At 41.1% G+C, this 14,644-nt stretch overlaps 1 protein-coding gene across 4 annotated transcripts in view; it reads left to right on the top strand.

Annotated features, from left to right (window-relative positions):
- LSM14A (LSM14A mRNA processing body assembly factor) overlaps positions 1-14,644 on the top strand; it is a 33,320-nt gene that overhangs the window by 3,814 nt on the left and 14,862 nt on the right. For 2 of the 4 annotated variants that reach the window (XM_034788283.1, XM_034788280.1), the window contains exons 2-4: positions 9,066-9,229; positions 11,969-12,101; positions 14,405-14,524. In XM_034788283.1, the coding sequence (XP_034644174.1) occupies positions 9,066-9,229; positions 11,969-12,101; positions 14,405-14,524 (417 nt within the window). Of the gene's footprint in view, positions 1-9,065; positions 9,230-11,968; positions 12,102-14,401; positions 14,525-14,644 lie in introns of all 4 variants that reach the window. The other 2 variants (XM_034788282.1, XM_034788279.1) reach the window with 1 other exon arrangement.

The following is a 14,644-nucleotide window of genomic DNA, read 5'->3' as shown; positions in this document are numbered from 1 at the left end:
AGCTGGTAGCAGCCGGAACTCTTAACTAGAACCCCCTGTTGCAAATCCTGGCCAAAAAGGCAGATGGATGGCCTGAATCAAATGTTTCTTCCAGTTGCGTCATCCCATCCAGGCAGCCTCATGTTACTCTTATCTAGATTGAGTCTCATCTACACAAGAAAGTTGCACTGGTTTAAGTTCAGTGTTTTAAACTGGTGAAAATATTCTTATTTCAGTTTTGTCAGTTAGAAATTGGTTTAAGCTAAACCAAAATAAGCCATTCTTAAGCCAAAATAACAGTGTGGGCTGAGAATTGGACAGACTGCAACCTTTAACTAGGGAGAGATTGTCTTCTCTCCATACTAAAACACTCTGGCAGAGAACTAGAACCCTGATCCTTTAGCTATCAAAAGCTCAAGCTCTGCCACATGTGTTAAAAAGAAGAGTTCTGATAGATATTAGCACATAAAGATGTTTTCCTATGCTGTAGTTAGCCAGTAGAGGGCAGTGTACTCCCTCACATAATGCCTGATCCTGCTGCTGTTGAAATAATAGCAGAAAAGACCTATTGAAGTCAGTGGCAGCAGGACTGGGCCCCAAAAAATAAACAGAACTTTGCTTAGTTAGAATCTGTTTCTTAATATACACTTGGTGCATGAGATTTACTTATGAGGAAAGCTTAAAGCAGTTTGAGCTAGAGGAAAACAAATGATAGACAAAAGTGTATTTTAAATTAGGCTAATTTCTGATTACCTGTTCTTCAATATTTGATAAATATTCTCAAAAAAATATTCTGCTCTGCTTTGAGTAAATCTGAGAATTTTCAGATTTAACCACATTTCTGAGCCACAGTATTTTGTAATGAAATCAGTTTGGAACTTCAGCCATGCAGAGGCTATTGCCTCTAATGATGTATTCTAGGTACTTGCACTTAGTCTCTATGGCATTACTAAACTGTTATGATCATGCTATGCTAGTACCATCTCCAGTTGTCAGTCTTCAGAAACCAGCTCCCAACTTGCTGCAGACTATTAAGCTTCATAAAAATCAATTTATTCTTATTTCTAAATGTTTGTAAACTATCTTACTGGCTGACTCAAGAAATAAAATGGGAAGGGAAGCTAGATACATCTTGCATGAGGCATCTCGTACTCAGAGTGAAATGTACTAGACCGTTTTACTTTAAAAAATAATTTACCAAGGATAGAGGAACCTCAAACGTCTCATTTGTACTGCCTCTCTTCCTCAGTGCTCAGAGTGCTACTCAGCCACAACTGAGGAACTGGCCCTCAGTTTCTGATCACTGACTTGAGAATTAGAATAAGGTACTTCACCTGAGTTTTTTCTAGTCTTATACTTACTGCAACTCTAAGACCAAAACAGTATTAAAGATTTAGGTTCTGATCATACAAAGACTTATGCACATCCCTTTTTCACACGTGAGTAGCCCCCATTGACAACTTCATGCACAAGTAGTTTATGTGCATAATTTTGGTAGGATCAAAGTCGTACTTTGTTAATCTTTCTTGATGACTGTTACTGTACATAGTGTTATATATAATGACCAAGAGATTTTGCTTTTAATCAGTCACACTGGACTCCAAAAAGTAAACCTTCCTTTTTCTCAGCCTATTAAGCCATTTCTAAGGGAGTACTGTAAACTAGGTTTAGGATTACAATTGAAGCCTAACAATACCTCAACTACAAGAAACCTGCTATAAACTGGTTGCAGTATTTAACTCAAAAATAGGATGAATTCTCTGCGTGAAATGGGTTCCCCATAACCCACATTAAAGTAGAGAGCATTTGGGAGTATTGACAGTGAATGACATTTTAGTTCACTTTTTAAATAATTAAAAATCGGCAGCAGGAATTGTCAGTGGATTTGCCCGTGGCCTCCCTAGCCGGTCTTAGGCAAGGGTAATAAATAGGGCATGCTACTTTTTCACATGTCTACCGTCTGTTTCCCTTTAATTCCATGTTTGTCTGTGAAACAATGCAGCTTCATCTGCGTAAGGATGCAGCTTTCGGTGATGTCTTTCAGCAAGGGAGCTGTAGAGAGCTCTAAGTCTGTTCTGCTCCTCCCAGATTATCTTTTGGCACTCTACAATTTAATCTTTCTAGTGACACAAAGCTAACTTCAACAAAGACTAATTCCTAGTAAGATATTATTACAATGTACATTTTTTTAGTTTTTTGCTTTGTGCTCAGATTCTGTTACCTATTTAATCTTCCAAAGAGAACTTCGTTTAAAAAGCTAGTTGCTTAAAGGCAGCACATGACAAACCTTTCAAAATGAGGAAATCTTCATTTAGTGTTTGTGTTACAGTAGAGCCTAACTGACATTGAGGGGCCTCTTTGTGATAGGATCTGTACAAAAACACAGTAAGAGAGGGTCCCTGCCCCCAAAGAGTTGTGTCTGAATACACAGGCCAAAAGCTGGAAGGGTAAATGGAGGCACAAAGAAAGGAAGTGACTCGCCCAAAGTTATACAGCAAGTGGATGGTAGAACAGAAGATAGACCCCCCCTTAGGTGTCTTGTCTGCCAGACCATGCTTCCCCTTCAACACACATTAATCTCTTCATGTTCATTACTTTCACCGACAGACTCCACCTCTATAAATAAGTCTCATACACATCCAAAGTATGCAGTAAAACAAATACACATGCCACATAATTGCACTTTAATGCAAAACCTAAACTGTAATATTGGCAACATAAACATTCATACTGGTGAAGTGTGTGTGTGTATTTTCCCATAGAGAAGTATGGAGTTGGAGTTAAGGTTTTATGTTAATAGTGCAATCATGAACAATACAGTTCAAAGTAAGCTAAGGCCTACTCTATTCTAATAGCTTAGATTTGTGAGTTGGATTGATGCTGAGAGTATTTATTGTAAATACATCATGCTTCAATGTGAACTGACTGGTAAATAAACTCTTCTTATGGGAAGCACTAACAGGGCTTGTCTAAATGGTATTTGAGTGTGCATCAGCATGTCATGCACTAATTGCCTGTGTGGACATTGCTGGCATGCACTAAAAGTTCCCTAGTGTACATTGATGTAGTGCTGTTTGAAACAGGACTACATCAGCTCGTATTAGGGAACTTTTAGTGTGCACCAGCAAGGGTCCACATAGACAGTTAGGATGCACCAGCATGTCATACGCCAATGCACCATGTAATCAAGTCGCTCTGTATTAAATAAATTTTGTCTTCTGCATGGAATGTTAGTTTTTCATGTTTGTGTTTTACCATCCCTTAAAAGACCTCTGTGAATGCTAATGCTGTCTGGTGTTGTGGAACCTATATTTATATGCTAGGATTGCAAAATCTAAAACGTAATGTTTTCAACTGAGACTAGAATTTAAATGTAAATTTTCTTACCCAGAAAACCCTGAATATTTTATACAAACACAAGATCACTGCTTTATTCAGTCATTGATAAACAAAATATATAAGGAGAAAACAGGCCCACATTTAGAGTCATCGACATAATACAAATGCATTATGAGCTCGAAATATTATGTTTAGTTACACTTTACAGTTTTTGCAGACTCTAAATGAATAATGAAACAACGGTGGGATGGGAATGTGCAGAGTTGAACATGTCTGAAATTTGCAAGGCAAGGCTGATATGAAAGACAGAAATGGGGAGAGGAAGACAGTAAGGATTAGGAACAGTGTCTTCAGTTTTTAGTTGTGTGTGTTCCGTTCTAGTAGTTCTATTCAAAGTCATTGTATGCAAAATCAGCCAATAACAAAACATCAAGAAACCTGCCAACTAAAAGCCAGAGGCTCCCCTCTGTTTATGTAAGTGGAAGGGGGCAAAAAGCAGTGGGAGGGGAAGAGTACTGGATCTATTGCATCTTCCACCTGATTCCACAGAAGCACATCTGCAGGGATTTGGCTGTGTGCATGGGGAAGTAAGCAGGGTCAGGGAATGGTCCCTTTTGCTGCATCATCACGCCCTCTTCCCAGAGGGGATTCACAGCATAAGTTATTCAAACTGATCAATATTTAGTTTATGTAGGCTCACTAATCACAGAGGATGAAGAGGAGGCATTAGCAGCTCTCCAGGAGGCAGCACAGTTCTTGAAGTAGTACAGAGGCACAGGGCCTCTATGGATCTTTTGAGATTGATAGGGAGGATGAACAGTTCTGCAGAGTGGGGATAACCCAACCCTTGGATTGAACAATCAGGCAGAAACTGTTTTCTGACCTTTTCTTTATGCGAGTTATTTCAGGACAATTTGGCGTTTTTGTGTAGTGCTTGCTCAAAAACATCACGTATGTTCTTCTTTCCTGCCCTTTTCTAGCATGTCCTGCTTACCTCTTCTCTGAGATCTTTTGTTTTGTTCTTTAGTAGCAATTTCTTCATCTATTCTTGTTACTAAAACACAATGTCTTAATCTGGTTGTCTATTTATATTCCTATTGTATTTAGTTCTAATTAGGGCTGTCAAGCGATGAAAAAAATTAATTGTGATTAATCGTGCCATTAAAAAAATTAATAGAATAGCATTTATTTAAATATTTTGGATGTTTCTACATTTTCAAATATATTCAAAGTGCATCCGAAGAAGTGGGCTGTAGTCCACGAAAGCTTATGCTCTAATAAATTGGTTAGTCTCTAAGGTGCCACAAGTACTCCTGTTCTTAGTGCTCACTTTATATTTTTGCTTACAAATATTTTCACCATAAAAACATAACATAGTATTTTTCAATTCATCTAATACAGGTACTGTAGAGCAATCTTTATCATGAAAGTTGAACTTATAAATGTAGAATTATGTACAAAAAAATAACTGCACTCAAAAACAAAAGATTGTAAAACTTTAACGCCTACAAGTCCACTCAGTCCTATTTCTTGTTCAGCCAATCGCTCAGACAAACAAGTTTGTTTACTTTTGCAGGAGATAATTCTACCCGCTTCTTGTTCACAATGTCACTAAAGTGAGAACAGGTATTCTCATGACACTGTTGTAGCCGGTGTCAGAAGTTATGAATCTTTAGCACATCTCGCATGTAAATATGTCCCTGCGTGCTTCAACCACCATTCCAGAGGACATGTGTCCGTGCTGATGATTGGTTCTGTTCTATAACAATCCAAAGCAGTGCGGACCCACACATGTTCATTTTCATCATCTGAGTCAGATGTCACTAACAGAAGGTTAATTTTCTTTTTTGGTGGTTCAGGTTCTGTAGTTTCCGCTTCGGCGTGTTGCTCTTTTAAGATTTCAGAAAGCATGCTCCACACCTCATGCCTCTCAGATTTTGGAAGGCACTTCAGATTCTTAAACTTTGGGTCGAGGGCTGTATTGTAGTTTAAATGAATTATTACTCATGTATGTATGTATGTATATGCCTAGTAAGGAATCTGTTTGTCAAAAAAACATTTTCTGAATCTTTTTCATTCTGTATTGTTAAAGACATAATTGCTGACCGGTATTATGAAATAAATTACCAAAATAATTGAAACTAGTGTGATTATATTGTTGTTTTGACAAATAAAATACACAAAATTTTGCCGAATTTTAAGATGTAGTGTGCAGAATTTTTAATTTTATGGTGCAGAATTCCCCCAGGAATAGAATCTGTTTGAAGTGGGTGATCACAGCTCACTGCATTAAAATGATGGGAAATTGTGGACTATCAGAACAGTTATTAATCCAGATCAATTTTTAAAATTAGCCAACCAGCTCAGTGTCTTTGGAGTGCAGAGGACATTCAGATTGGTTTATTCAGAATTTTGTAATAGGTGATGTGCTGAGAATCTCTGGTCTACTGCCTTGCTGGGGAGTAATTGAAGTAGACAAGCTAAATTATTTTTTTGTATATTGGCCTTCACAATAAAGGATGTTAAGGACATGCCTACTTTTGGGACATTTTCTGAGACTGAAGTCTGGAGAGAAAGTCCTTAGCAAATGGAATAGGTTAAATAAATCATCCGTACCAGATAGTGTGCACATCCAAGTGCTCCTAACAAAAACAAGTAAAATTCAACTACTGCTCACAGGACAGAAGGGTGGCAAGAGTTAAGAGATGGTTAAAATTAATAATAAAAAAAGATTCTAGGGATTGCATAACCGTGAACCTTATTTAGTTCAATGCACATTTGGCTGAAACAAATAATTGTTATAAAATGCCTAGATAAATATACTAAGACTAACAGCATAGTTTTTGGAGTGGCATAATTTTCCTTTTGTAACTTAATAGAATTCTTCCAGTTCCAAGAAGTGCTATCTAATGCCTCAGGTGTCTAAATGGACACGGAGAAGTTGGGTGGAGAAATAACTATTGTAATTGAGGCTCTTTGAAGATGGTTAGATGACTTGAGTTTAAGTTGTAGACATGGGGATGAGAGAGGACAGGGGGCAGGACAAAAATCTGTGGTATACTGGAGACTAGAAATGGAGAGAAGATGGAAATACCGAAGGACCATGAGGAGAACTAGTCAAACATAAAGCTGTGAAAACCAAGGAAGGTGGAAGTTAAGGAGGAATGGTATGGTTGACAATGGTGCAGATGATAATTTGTAACTCTTTTATTGTGAGACTGGCAATAAAATAATATTTGGTGTTTTTCTTAAACCCTCAGTTCCTGGAGCCATGTGATTACTGGAGAATCTCAGCTTTCATTTAAAAAAGTTTCTAGACTTCACAGTTGCTTGAAAACCAGAAAGCAAATAAAAATCCAAAATCTATTTTAAAATCTCATTATTTTTAAATCAATCTATTAATTTGGGGGGTGTATGAATTAGGGTTTCTGAGCACTTGAAGCTGGCAATGCTGGGATGACGAATAGAGAGGAAGCCCTTAGACTTCACTAGGAAGAAGTCTCTAGGGACCTTAATGACAGCAGTCTCAGTGGAAGGACAAAAGCCAGATTACAGAGGGTTAGAAGTAAGGAAGCCAAGGGAACAGGAGTAGACTGCCTGCTCAAGAAATATAAACACGAAGAGGAGGAAGGAGATAAGACTGCCTTGTGTCCTCCCCTCCTCCAGTCTTCTCTCAAAGTTTGAAGGCAGAAGGAACGGACACAAATGAGGGAGAAGGAACTGATAACACACCATGCCTGTTAGTAATATGTGGTGGGGGGTTATGCATGGTGAAACAAGAGGGACGCTAATAGGAAGTCTAATGTCAATGCAGTGGTGTCTTGTAAAATTTTTCGAATTCACTTAGGTATGTAAAATCTAATTTTTACACTAACATTACAGTAATACTCAATGTGTTATGGTTGCGCAAAACATACATTTATGAAGATAGTCCCGTCCCAATGAATTCGTTGCAGTCTAATCTAAATTTAAATGAGTATGAGTTTAGAATAAGTTAATTAAACCTTCTCTACAAGGAAAATAGTATATGCATTATATCTATTCTGGACTCTTATTTTTCACCTCCTTTTTATAGAGCTTATAATTTACATGTGAAACGAGATTTTTCTCATTGAAAAATATTCTTGTCTTTATCACTTTTGGTCAGTCTTGTTTATCCTTGTGATCCTTAAATGAAGTAGTAGGGGCATAATTTAATTTGCTATTCTGTTAATCTAGATATCAAAATAAGTAACTGCCAGAACATAGTTCAGGTCTCTGAGAACAGGGCCACTTACTTAGGATGTCTCATCTAGTTGCATATCTGCATAAAAATGTTTGTTTTAGTGGTGTGTATTTACTTTCAAGGACTGGTCAGTCTAGAGTACCTATTTTTCAGCAAGTTTCTCCTTTAAAAAAAAAAAAAGAAAAGGAACCTTTGTACTAGGAATTTATCATACAGCTTAGACCAGAGGCGGGCAAACTATGGCCCGCGGGCCACATCCGGGCTGTGGGACCTTCCTGCCCGGACCCTGAGCTCCTGCCCTGGGAGGCTCGGCCCTGGCCCCTCCCTTGCTGTTCCTTCGCAGCCTCAGCTCGCACCGCCACCGGTGCAACGCTCTGAGCGGCGGGGCTGTGAGCTCCTGGGGCAGCGCAGCTGCAGAGCCCGGCCTGACTCGGTGCTCTATTCTACGTGGTGGCGTGGATGGCTCCAGCTGGTCGCATGTCCTAGTGGTCTGGGCAACGCGGCTCTAGCACCACCAGTGCACCAGGCAGCACAGTAAGGGGGTGGAGAGCAGGGAGGGAGTAGATAGAGGGCAGGGGAGTTTGGGGTGGTGGTCAGGGGGCGGGGGTGTGGATGGGGTGGCAGGGGGCGGTCAGAGGGTGGGGAACAGGGTTGAATGGAGGCAGGGGTCCCAGAGGGCAGTCAGGAATGGGGTGGGGGTTGGATGGGGCGGCAGGGGGCAGTCAGGGGCAGGGGTTCTGGGGCAGTCCGGGGACAGGGAGAAGGGGGCGTTGGATGGGGAGGGCTTCGGGGGGGGGGCAGTCAGGAATGAGAGGAGGAGTTGGATGGGGTGATGGGGGGGAGGTCGGGACAGGGAGCAGGCAGAGTGGATGGGGCAGGGGTGATGGGGGGGGGCGCTATCAGGGAACGGGAGAGTTGTATGGGGAAGGAGTCCCTGGGGGCGGGGGAGACGGGGAGATGGAGGTGGGTGCCGGGCCATGCCTGGCTGTTTGGGGAGGCACAGCCTCTCCTAACCGGCCCTCCATACAATTTCCAAAACCCGATGCGGCCCTCAGGCCAAAACGTTTGCCCGCCCCGGCTTAGACTGACAAAAGTAGGTTTATCACTTGTGGCTTATATGGATTATCTCTCTGAACACTTCTGTAGCTAATGCCAGATCTCATAAAACTTATTTCAGTTAATAAATGATGGTAAAGATGATGGCTCACCTCTAAGTGGAACAGGGCAAAGAAGATTTCTATCTTTAAATTTAAACTAGTGTGGGTTTTTTTGCAAGTCAAACAATTTGTTTCTTAGTTGTAAGGTGTTCTGGTGTGTTGGCAACAAACAGTGCCCCCTAGTGAATATTTTAAAATATTTTCTCTGTTTTGCATGTGTTGTAACTATAGGGAGGTGAAAATCAGTGATACAAATTTTCCCTTTGGCTCTGTCAGAATGGGTGTATAAATATCTCATACAACTGTGGTCTCTGAAACAACATAAAACTCTTGACTTGATTTCCCCCCCCCCTTCCCTCCTGCAGTACGTTCCTTTGGTACGGAAGATAGACCAACAGATCGTCCTATACCACCTCGTGATGAAGTCTTTGAGTATATTATATTCCGTGGCAGTGATATTAAAGACCTTACTGTTTGTGAGCCACCAAAGCCACAGTGTTCTCTGCCCCAGGACCCTGCTATTGTTCAGGTAAGATTTAGATATGTTTATTGCAATCTGAGGGTGTAATTTAATACTGTCCAGTTATCTTCCCAAAACGCATTGAAGAATAAACTGTTCACACTACCTTGTGTTGTAAACACACAGTGCCAAGATCTGGGTGTCCTAAAGTTGTAGAATTGTTCTTTTGGAACCAGATTTGCTTTCCATGATTGTGGCAAGTAATGCTTTGGAAACAGTAACTGAAAGTTTGCTCTACAGAACAGTGTTTTATAGACTCTGGCCAAGATTTGCCAAAGTGAATAGTAATTTTGGGGTGTGTAACTTGGCTCCTTAAGTGTCTGACTTTTAAGGGTGATGCTCAGTACTTTCTGAAAATCAGGCTCCTTAAGGTGTGTCAAGATGGACACACAAACAGCAGCACCCAAAATCACTAGTCACTTTTAACAATCTTGGCTTGTATGTTCAAATTCCTGTGTCCTGCAGATTAGTGCAAATATATTAAATAATGATGTTGTTCTAGATAAAAGAAAGCATCCCTTTAGCATGGAGACATTTTAAAAGGAAGTAGTCATTCTTTGGAAGGAAAACAGTGCATCTCCAGCTGCCTTCACACCACTCCTGACGCACACACAATCTTGTAGTTTCCATGTGACTTGAGAGAGCCAACCACCCTTGGTGTCTCAAATCCAGGGACAGCTCCAGGCACCAGTGCAGCAAGCGCGTGCCTGGGGCGGCAAGCCACGGGGGGCGACCTACCAGTCGCTGTGAGGGCGGCAGCAGGCGGCTTTCGGCGGCATGCCTGTGGGAGGTCCTCCAGTCTTCAGCGGCAATTGGGCTGCGGGGATGCCGATGGCATGGCACCCGCAGACCTCCCGCAGGCATGCCGCCAAATCCGTGTGACCAGCGGACCGCACGCAGGCAAGCCGCCTGCCCGCCGTGCTTGGGGCGGCAAAAAACAGAGAGCCGCCCCTGCTCAAATCTCTCCTCACAGGCAAAGCTATATATGCATGCATCCTTTGTCTTAATAGTTGCTGGGATGTTCTAGAATTGCCATTCTGATAGTAGACAGAGAGGGTGGGGAATTAAAAGTAACTTGGTTAATTCTCCTTATATTGAATGATACAATTTTAATGTTCACGTACTAGCCCAGAACGCACAATTCTCAAATAAAGCCCTTGTTATCATAGGTAATAAATAGCTCAGTGCGCCACTAAACTTAGCACAAGTGTTTCTGCCAAACTTATTCAAAAGCTATGAAATTGCAATATTGCCAATGCCAGACATTAAAAAACATGAGTCGGACACTAAAAGATCATGAGATTTAAATAAAAAATGCATTTTGGTGGTTTTGTTTGCTTTCTAGTTTGAGTTTTAGGGTGTGTTTGCATTGTGATGAAAGACCCATGGCATAGATGCAGCTGGGCTGGGTCAGCTGACTTGGGCTCAGGCTGCAGGGCTGTAAAATAGCACTGTAGACGTTTAGGCCTCAGCTGGAGCCCCGGCCCAAATGTCTACACTGCAATTTTGCTAGTCCTGCAGTTTGAGCCTGAGTCAACTGGCCAGGGCTCTGAGACTCTGTGCCAGGGGTTATTTATTGCAGTGTAGACAAACACTTAGGGGTTTTGGCAACCTTGAAAAATTTTTTAAGGGAAGCTGAGATTCTTCTGTAATCATATGAGTCCAGAAACTGAGGCTTTAAGAAAACACCAAATATTATGAATTCTGTGATTGAAATCTCAAGTTGGCAACACTGTAAAATGTGTGGGAATGCCCCAAATTGTATGTATATTTGTGAAAGTTTTGCCTATGTACTTGTGGAATAATTCTAATGTGGAATAATCCAGGTACTTCAGTATTTTGAGGCTTTCTTTACTATTTCCAATATCTGTCAGTTTGAAAAGTCTATATTAAACAATGTGTATTCCTTTTATAAATACACCTCTACCACGATATAACGTGACCCGATATAGCACGGGTTCGCATACAACGCGGTAAAGCAGTGCTCTGGCGGATCAGCGCGTCAGCTCCCAGCTGCAGCGCTCCGCTTCCCGCCACCAGTGAGTGCAGGAGGTTGGGGAAAGGACGCCCCCTGTACTCACCTGCAGCTGGGAGCTGGCGGGCTGGGGCCGGCCGGGCTGCTCCGCTTCCGCGGCCCCAGGAGTCCCCCCAGTGGCACGGCTGGGGCCGGGGCAAGGAAGGCGGAGCGGGCTAGGGCCGCGGCGCTCTGCTTCCTGCTGCAGGTGAGTATGGGGAGGGGGGAGGGGTCCTTTCCCCAACCTCTCCGCGCTCACCGGCGGCGGGAAGTGGGGCTCTGCGGCTGGGAGCTGGCAGAATGGAGCTGGCTGGTGCCGGGCTGCTCTGCTTCCTGCTGCTGCCAGTGAGTGCCTGGCGGGGGTGTATGGATAGGGGTCAGGACAGGGACCAGGGGCCTTGGGTAGGGGGTGGAGTCCTGGGGGTGATTAGGGACGGGGGTCTCTGGAGGGGGCGGTAGGGGACAAGGGGCGGTGGGGGGGCGGCAAAGCAAGTTCGATATCACGTGGTCTCACCTATAGCGCGATAAGATTTTTTTTTTTTTTTTTTTTTTTGGCGGCTCTGGAGGACCGCATTATATCTGGGTAGAGGTGTAGTAAGGTTTCATGTTTTTATAAACTTTAATATGCAATTTAGTGATTTTGTCTCTGTTCATTGGTGAGCAGTTTAGTCCTACATTTTCTCTGCTCCTTGAGTTGCAGAAGTGTATTGTATTCTATAAATATTTTTCTTCAGTCTTCACTAGGATCGTCTTCTACTTCTTCATTCCAATCTGTGGGATCCTATGGTCCTTTTGGCAGGATGCCAGCATACAGTCAGTTTAATCCAAGTCCATTAGTGGGGCAGCAATTTGGTGCTGTTGGAGTTGGTATGTTTACTTTTTTAATATTATGTATTTTCCTGTAGAATTAAAATGCAGAAAATGTGTATAAATGACTAGTGTATAATGTTTGTGATTTTAAGTATCACTCAGACCCTTTAGCTAACCCTTTCATTTAAGGTGTTAGAGCCAGTAGTGCACATCCTCTGAGAGAAACTCTCTCCCCTACCAATGTCCTCTAGTAAAAGTAGGGAAGACCACAGTTGATATTTCTAATGCTCTCTCTAGATAAACATAAACTTTAAGGAAGCACTCCTTGCATGCCTACTTCATACAGTATAAAGAAACAAAAGAGGCACAAGCACAGTTTTTGTAAAATCTCTTGCAGCCCATCTTTACAAGTTGAGTACTTGGGTCTCAGTGGGTCCTAAAATCTGCCATGGTTTTTGAAAAAAGAAATGAGCAAGGCCTTGTGTATGCTGGGATTTTAGTCACCTGTATAGTTGTACTGCTGTGGATGCAAGTGCTGGCGCAATTTACAAGGTCGATGCTGTGACGTGCAGTAGTGGCTAGAAACTCAGGAGGTCTGTGTACAACAGAGGCAGAACTTAACATAGTTTGCATACTTATGTTTTTTCATCTACAGAATTTGATTTGGATTACTGAAAGAAACTAAAATGAAGAGACAAACCTTGTTAATGATCAGGAATGTATTTTGTGGGTGATCTTAGATGTCTTGCTACATTTGGGTGTGAGCAAACTGTTTTGTAGCCTATGCTACATCTAACTTAGTGGGATAGAAAAATACACTTTTGGTAGCCCATAGAATCCTCAGTGTGAAAACTGCCATGCCCAAAACTAAGTGGGAGAAGTGTATGAGAGTACATCTTCCTCTCAGGTTTTTCTGTTACCTCTTAATAGCACATTTTTTTTTTTTTTTTAAAGCAAGTTTCTCTGTTTCTTGTATACAAGAAATAATTTTGGGGCTTTTTTTAATCAGACTTGTGTTATTTAATACTCATAACATACTTTTCATGTGTATTTGAAAAAGAACCCTTGTGAAACATATACTAGGAAGCTGGCCATGGCTTTGTATCTCAGATTATAAAATGTATGGCGATCAAAATTATCTCCTAAAGGGATTTTGTGCCAATACAGTTTACCACCAAGTGGGAAGAAGACGAATTAAATGTGTAAAGATTGTTTTTGATGCTTTTTTAAAAAGCACCATGCACACATTTAAAAATAGATGTGGACTTTATAGTGGCTGTAAAATGGTATTATGGCATCTGGTTGTGTCAATAACTTCCATATCAAATGTGCTTAGTCTGAGTAAAAATGACCTCTGGATGCTACTTGCTGGTCTACAAGCTCAGCCTGTGGTCTGAGATTAAAGTGTCATTTTAACCATTATCACCAGTAAGAAAAAGGTTTAGCAGGCAAATTTAACTCTTCAGTTACACCTTTGCAACACGATTGCTTTCCATAGGTTAACACATTCATTTGTTTAGAATTTAGTAAATAACTTTTTTTAATGTAGAAGAGAGAACAGAATCCAGCTTTCCCCCTTAGTTGCTGTTACTCCACAGGACGAATAGGAGTAAAAAGCATAAGTTTATCATTAAAGCAGTATAACTGCTTATTACATCTCCCTGTGTGTGAGAACATACCATTTCACTTTTGCATGGGACTTAGGCTCTGCAGTCTCTTATATGCATCTGAATATTTTATCTGTAGTCACTTCTCAAGGGAAAATTGTGCTTCAGCCTTTCTTGCAATAGCTTATGGAATGCCCATTTATAAAAGGGAGACTGTGTTGCAGAAAGGTTGTGACGTTTAAGAACTCAGGGAGTCAGTCAGTTATACTTGGGAGTTCTGACTATCCATTAGACTGTAGTCCATTAGCTAGACGGAAATGTTGAATTACAACACAGATTATCAGAAAACCTACTTCATTATCTGCCAAGCTTCTGTCACTGATGCTTACTTTCCTAGCATCACAATTTTGTATGTCAGTAGGATTCCTTGGGCTTATAAAACTTGCTGCAAGGTCACCTCATCATGATGAGATGTCCATTGCAATTTGTTACTGAATCTTAACCTTATTAGTTCCCCAAAGCTGTGCAGATTTACAAGGCAAGTTACATTACATGAAGTCACGCAATTATCTGTTGAAGAGATTTTTTAAAAGTGCATTTTTTGTCTATCTCAGTATTACTCTAGGATGATTAACAAAGCACTAACAATTAAGTGACTTGTCCTAATAAAAAAAAAATGACATGGTACCCACAAAACAGAATAATTGAAACCAATTTTAAATCTTTACAGCTCTCTTATTTTCTTCAAAGCAGGGGGTTCCTTGACATCTTTTGGAACAGAAACTTCAGCTAGTGCTAGCTTATCCCAAAGCAATGCAGTTGGTTCTGTCTTTACAGCAGATGCAAGATCATTAAAAACACAGCTATCTCAAGGTAAGTTCTTGAGTGACTAATTGATCTTTCTTACTAATCATAGTGATAGGCCCAGTTATTGTCATTAGTCCCAGTTAAAATGGAATGAATGAATATGTAATTGTTTATGAATCACAACAG

This window comes from Trachemys scripta, chromosome 13, assembly GCF_013100865.1.
Source record: "Trachemys scripta elegans isolate TJP31775 chromosome 13, CAS_Tse_1.0, whole genome shotgun sequence".
NCBI lineage: Eukaryota > Metazoa > Chordata > Testudines > Emydidae > Trachemys > Trachemys scripta.
This window is presented reverse-complemented; position numbering and strand designations above follow the sequence as displayed.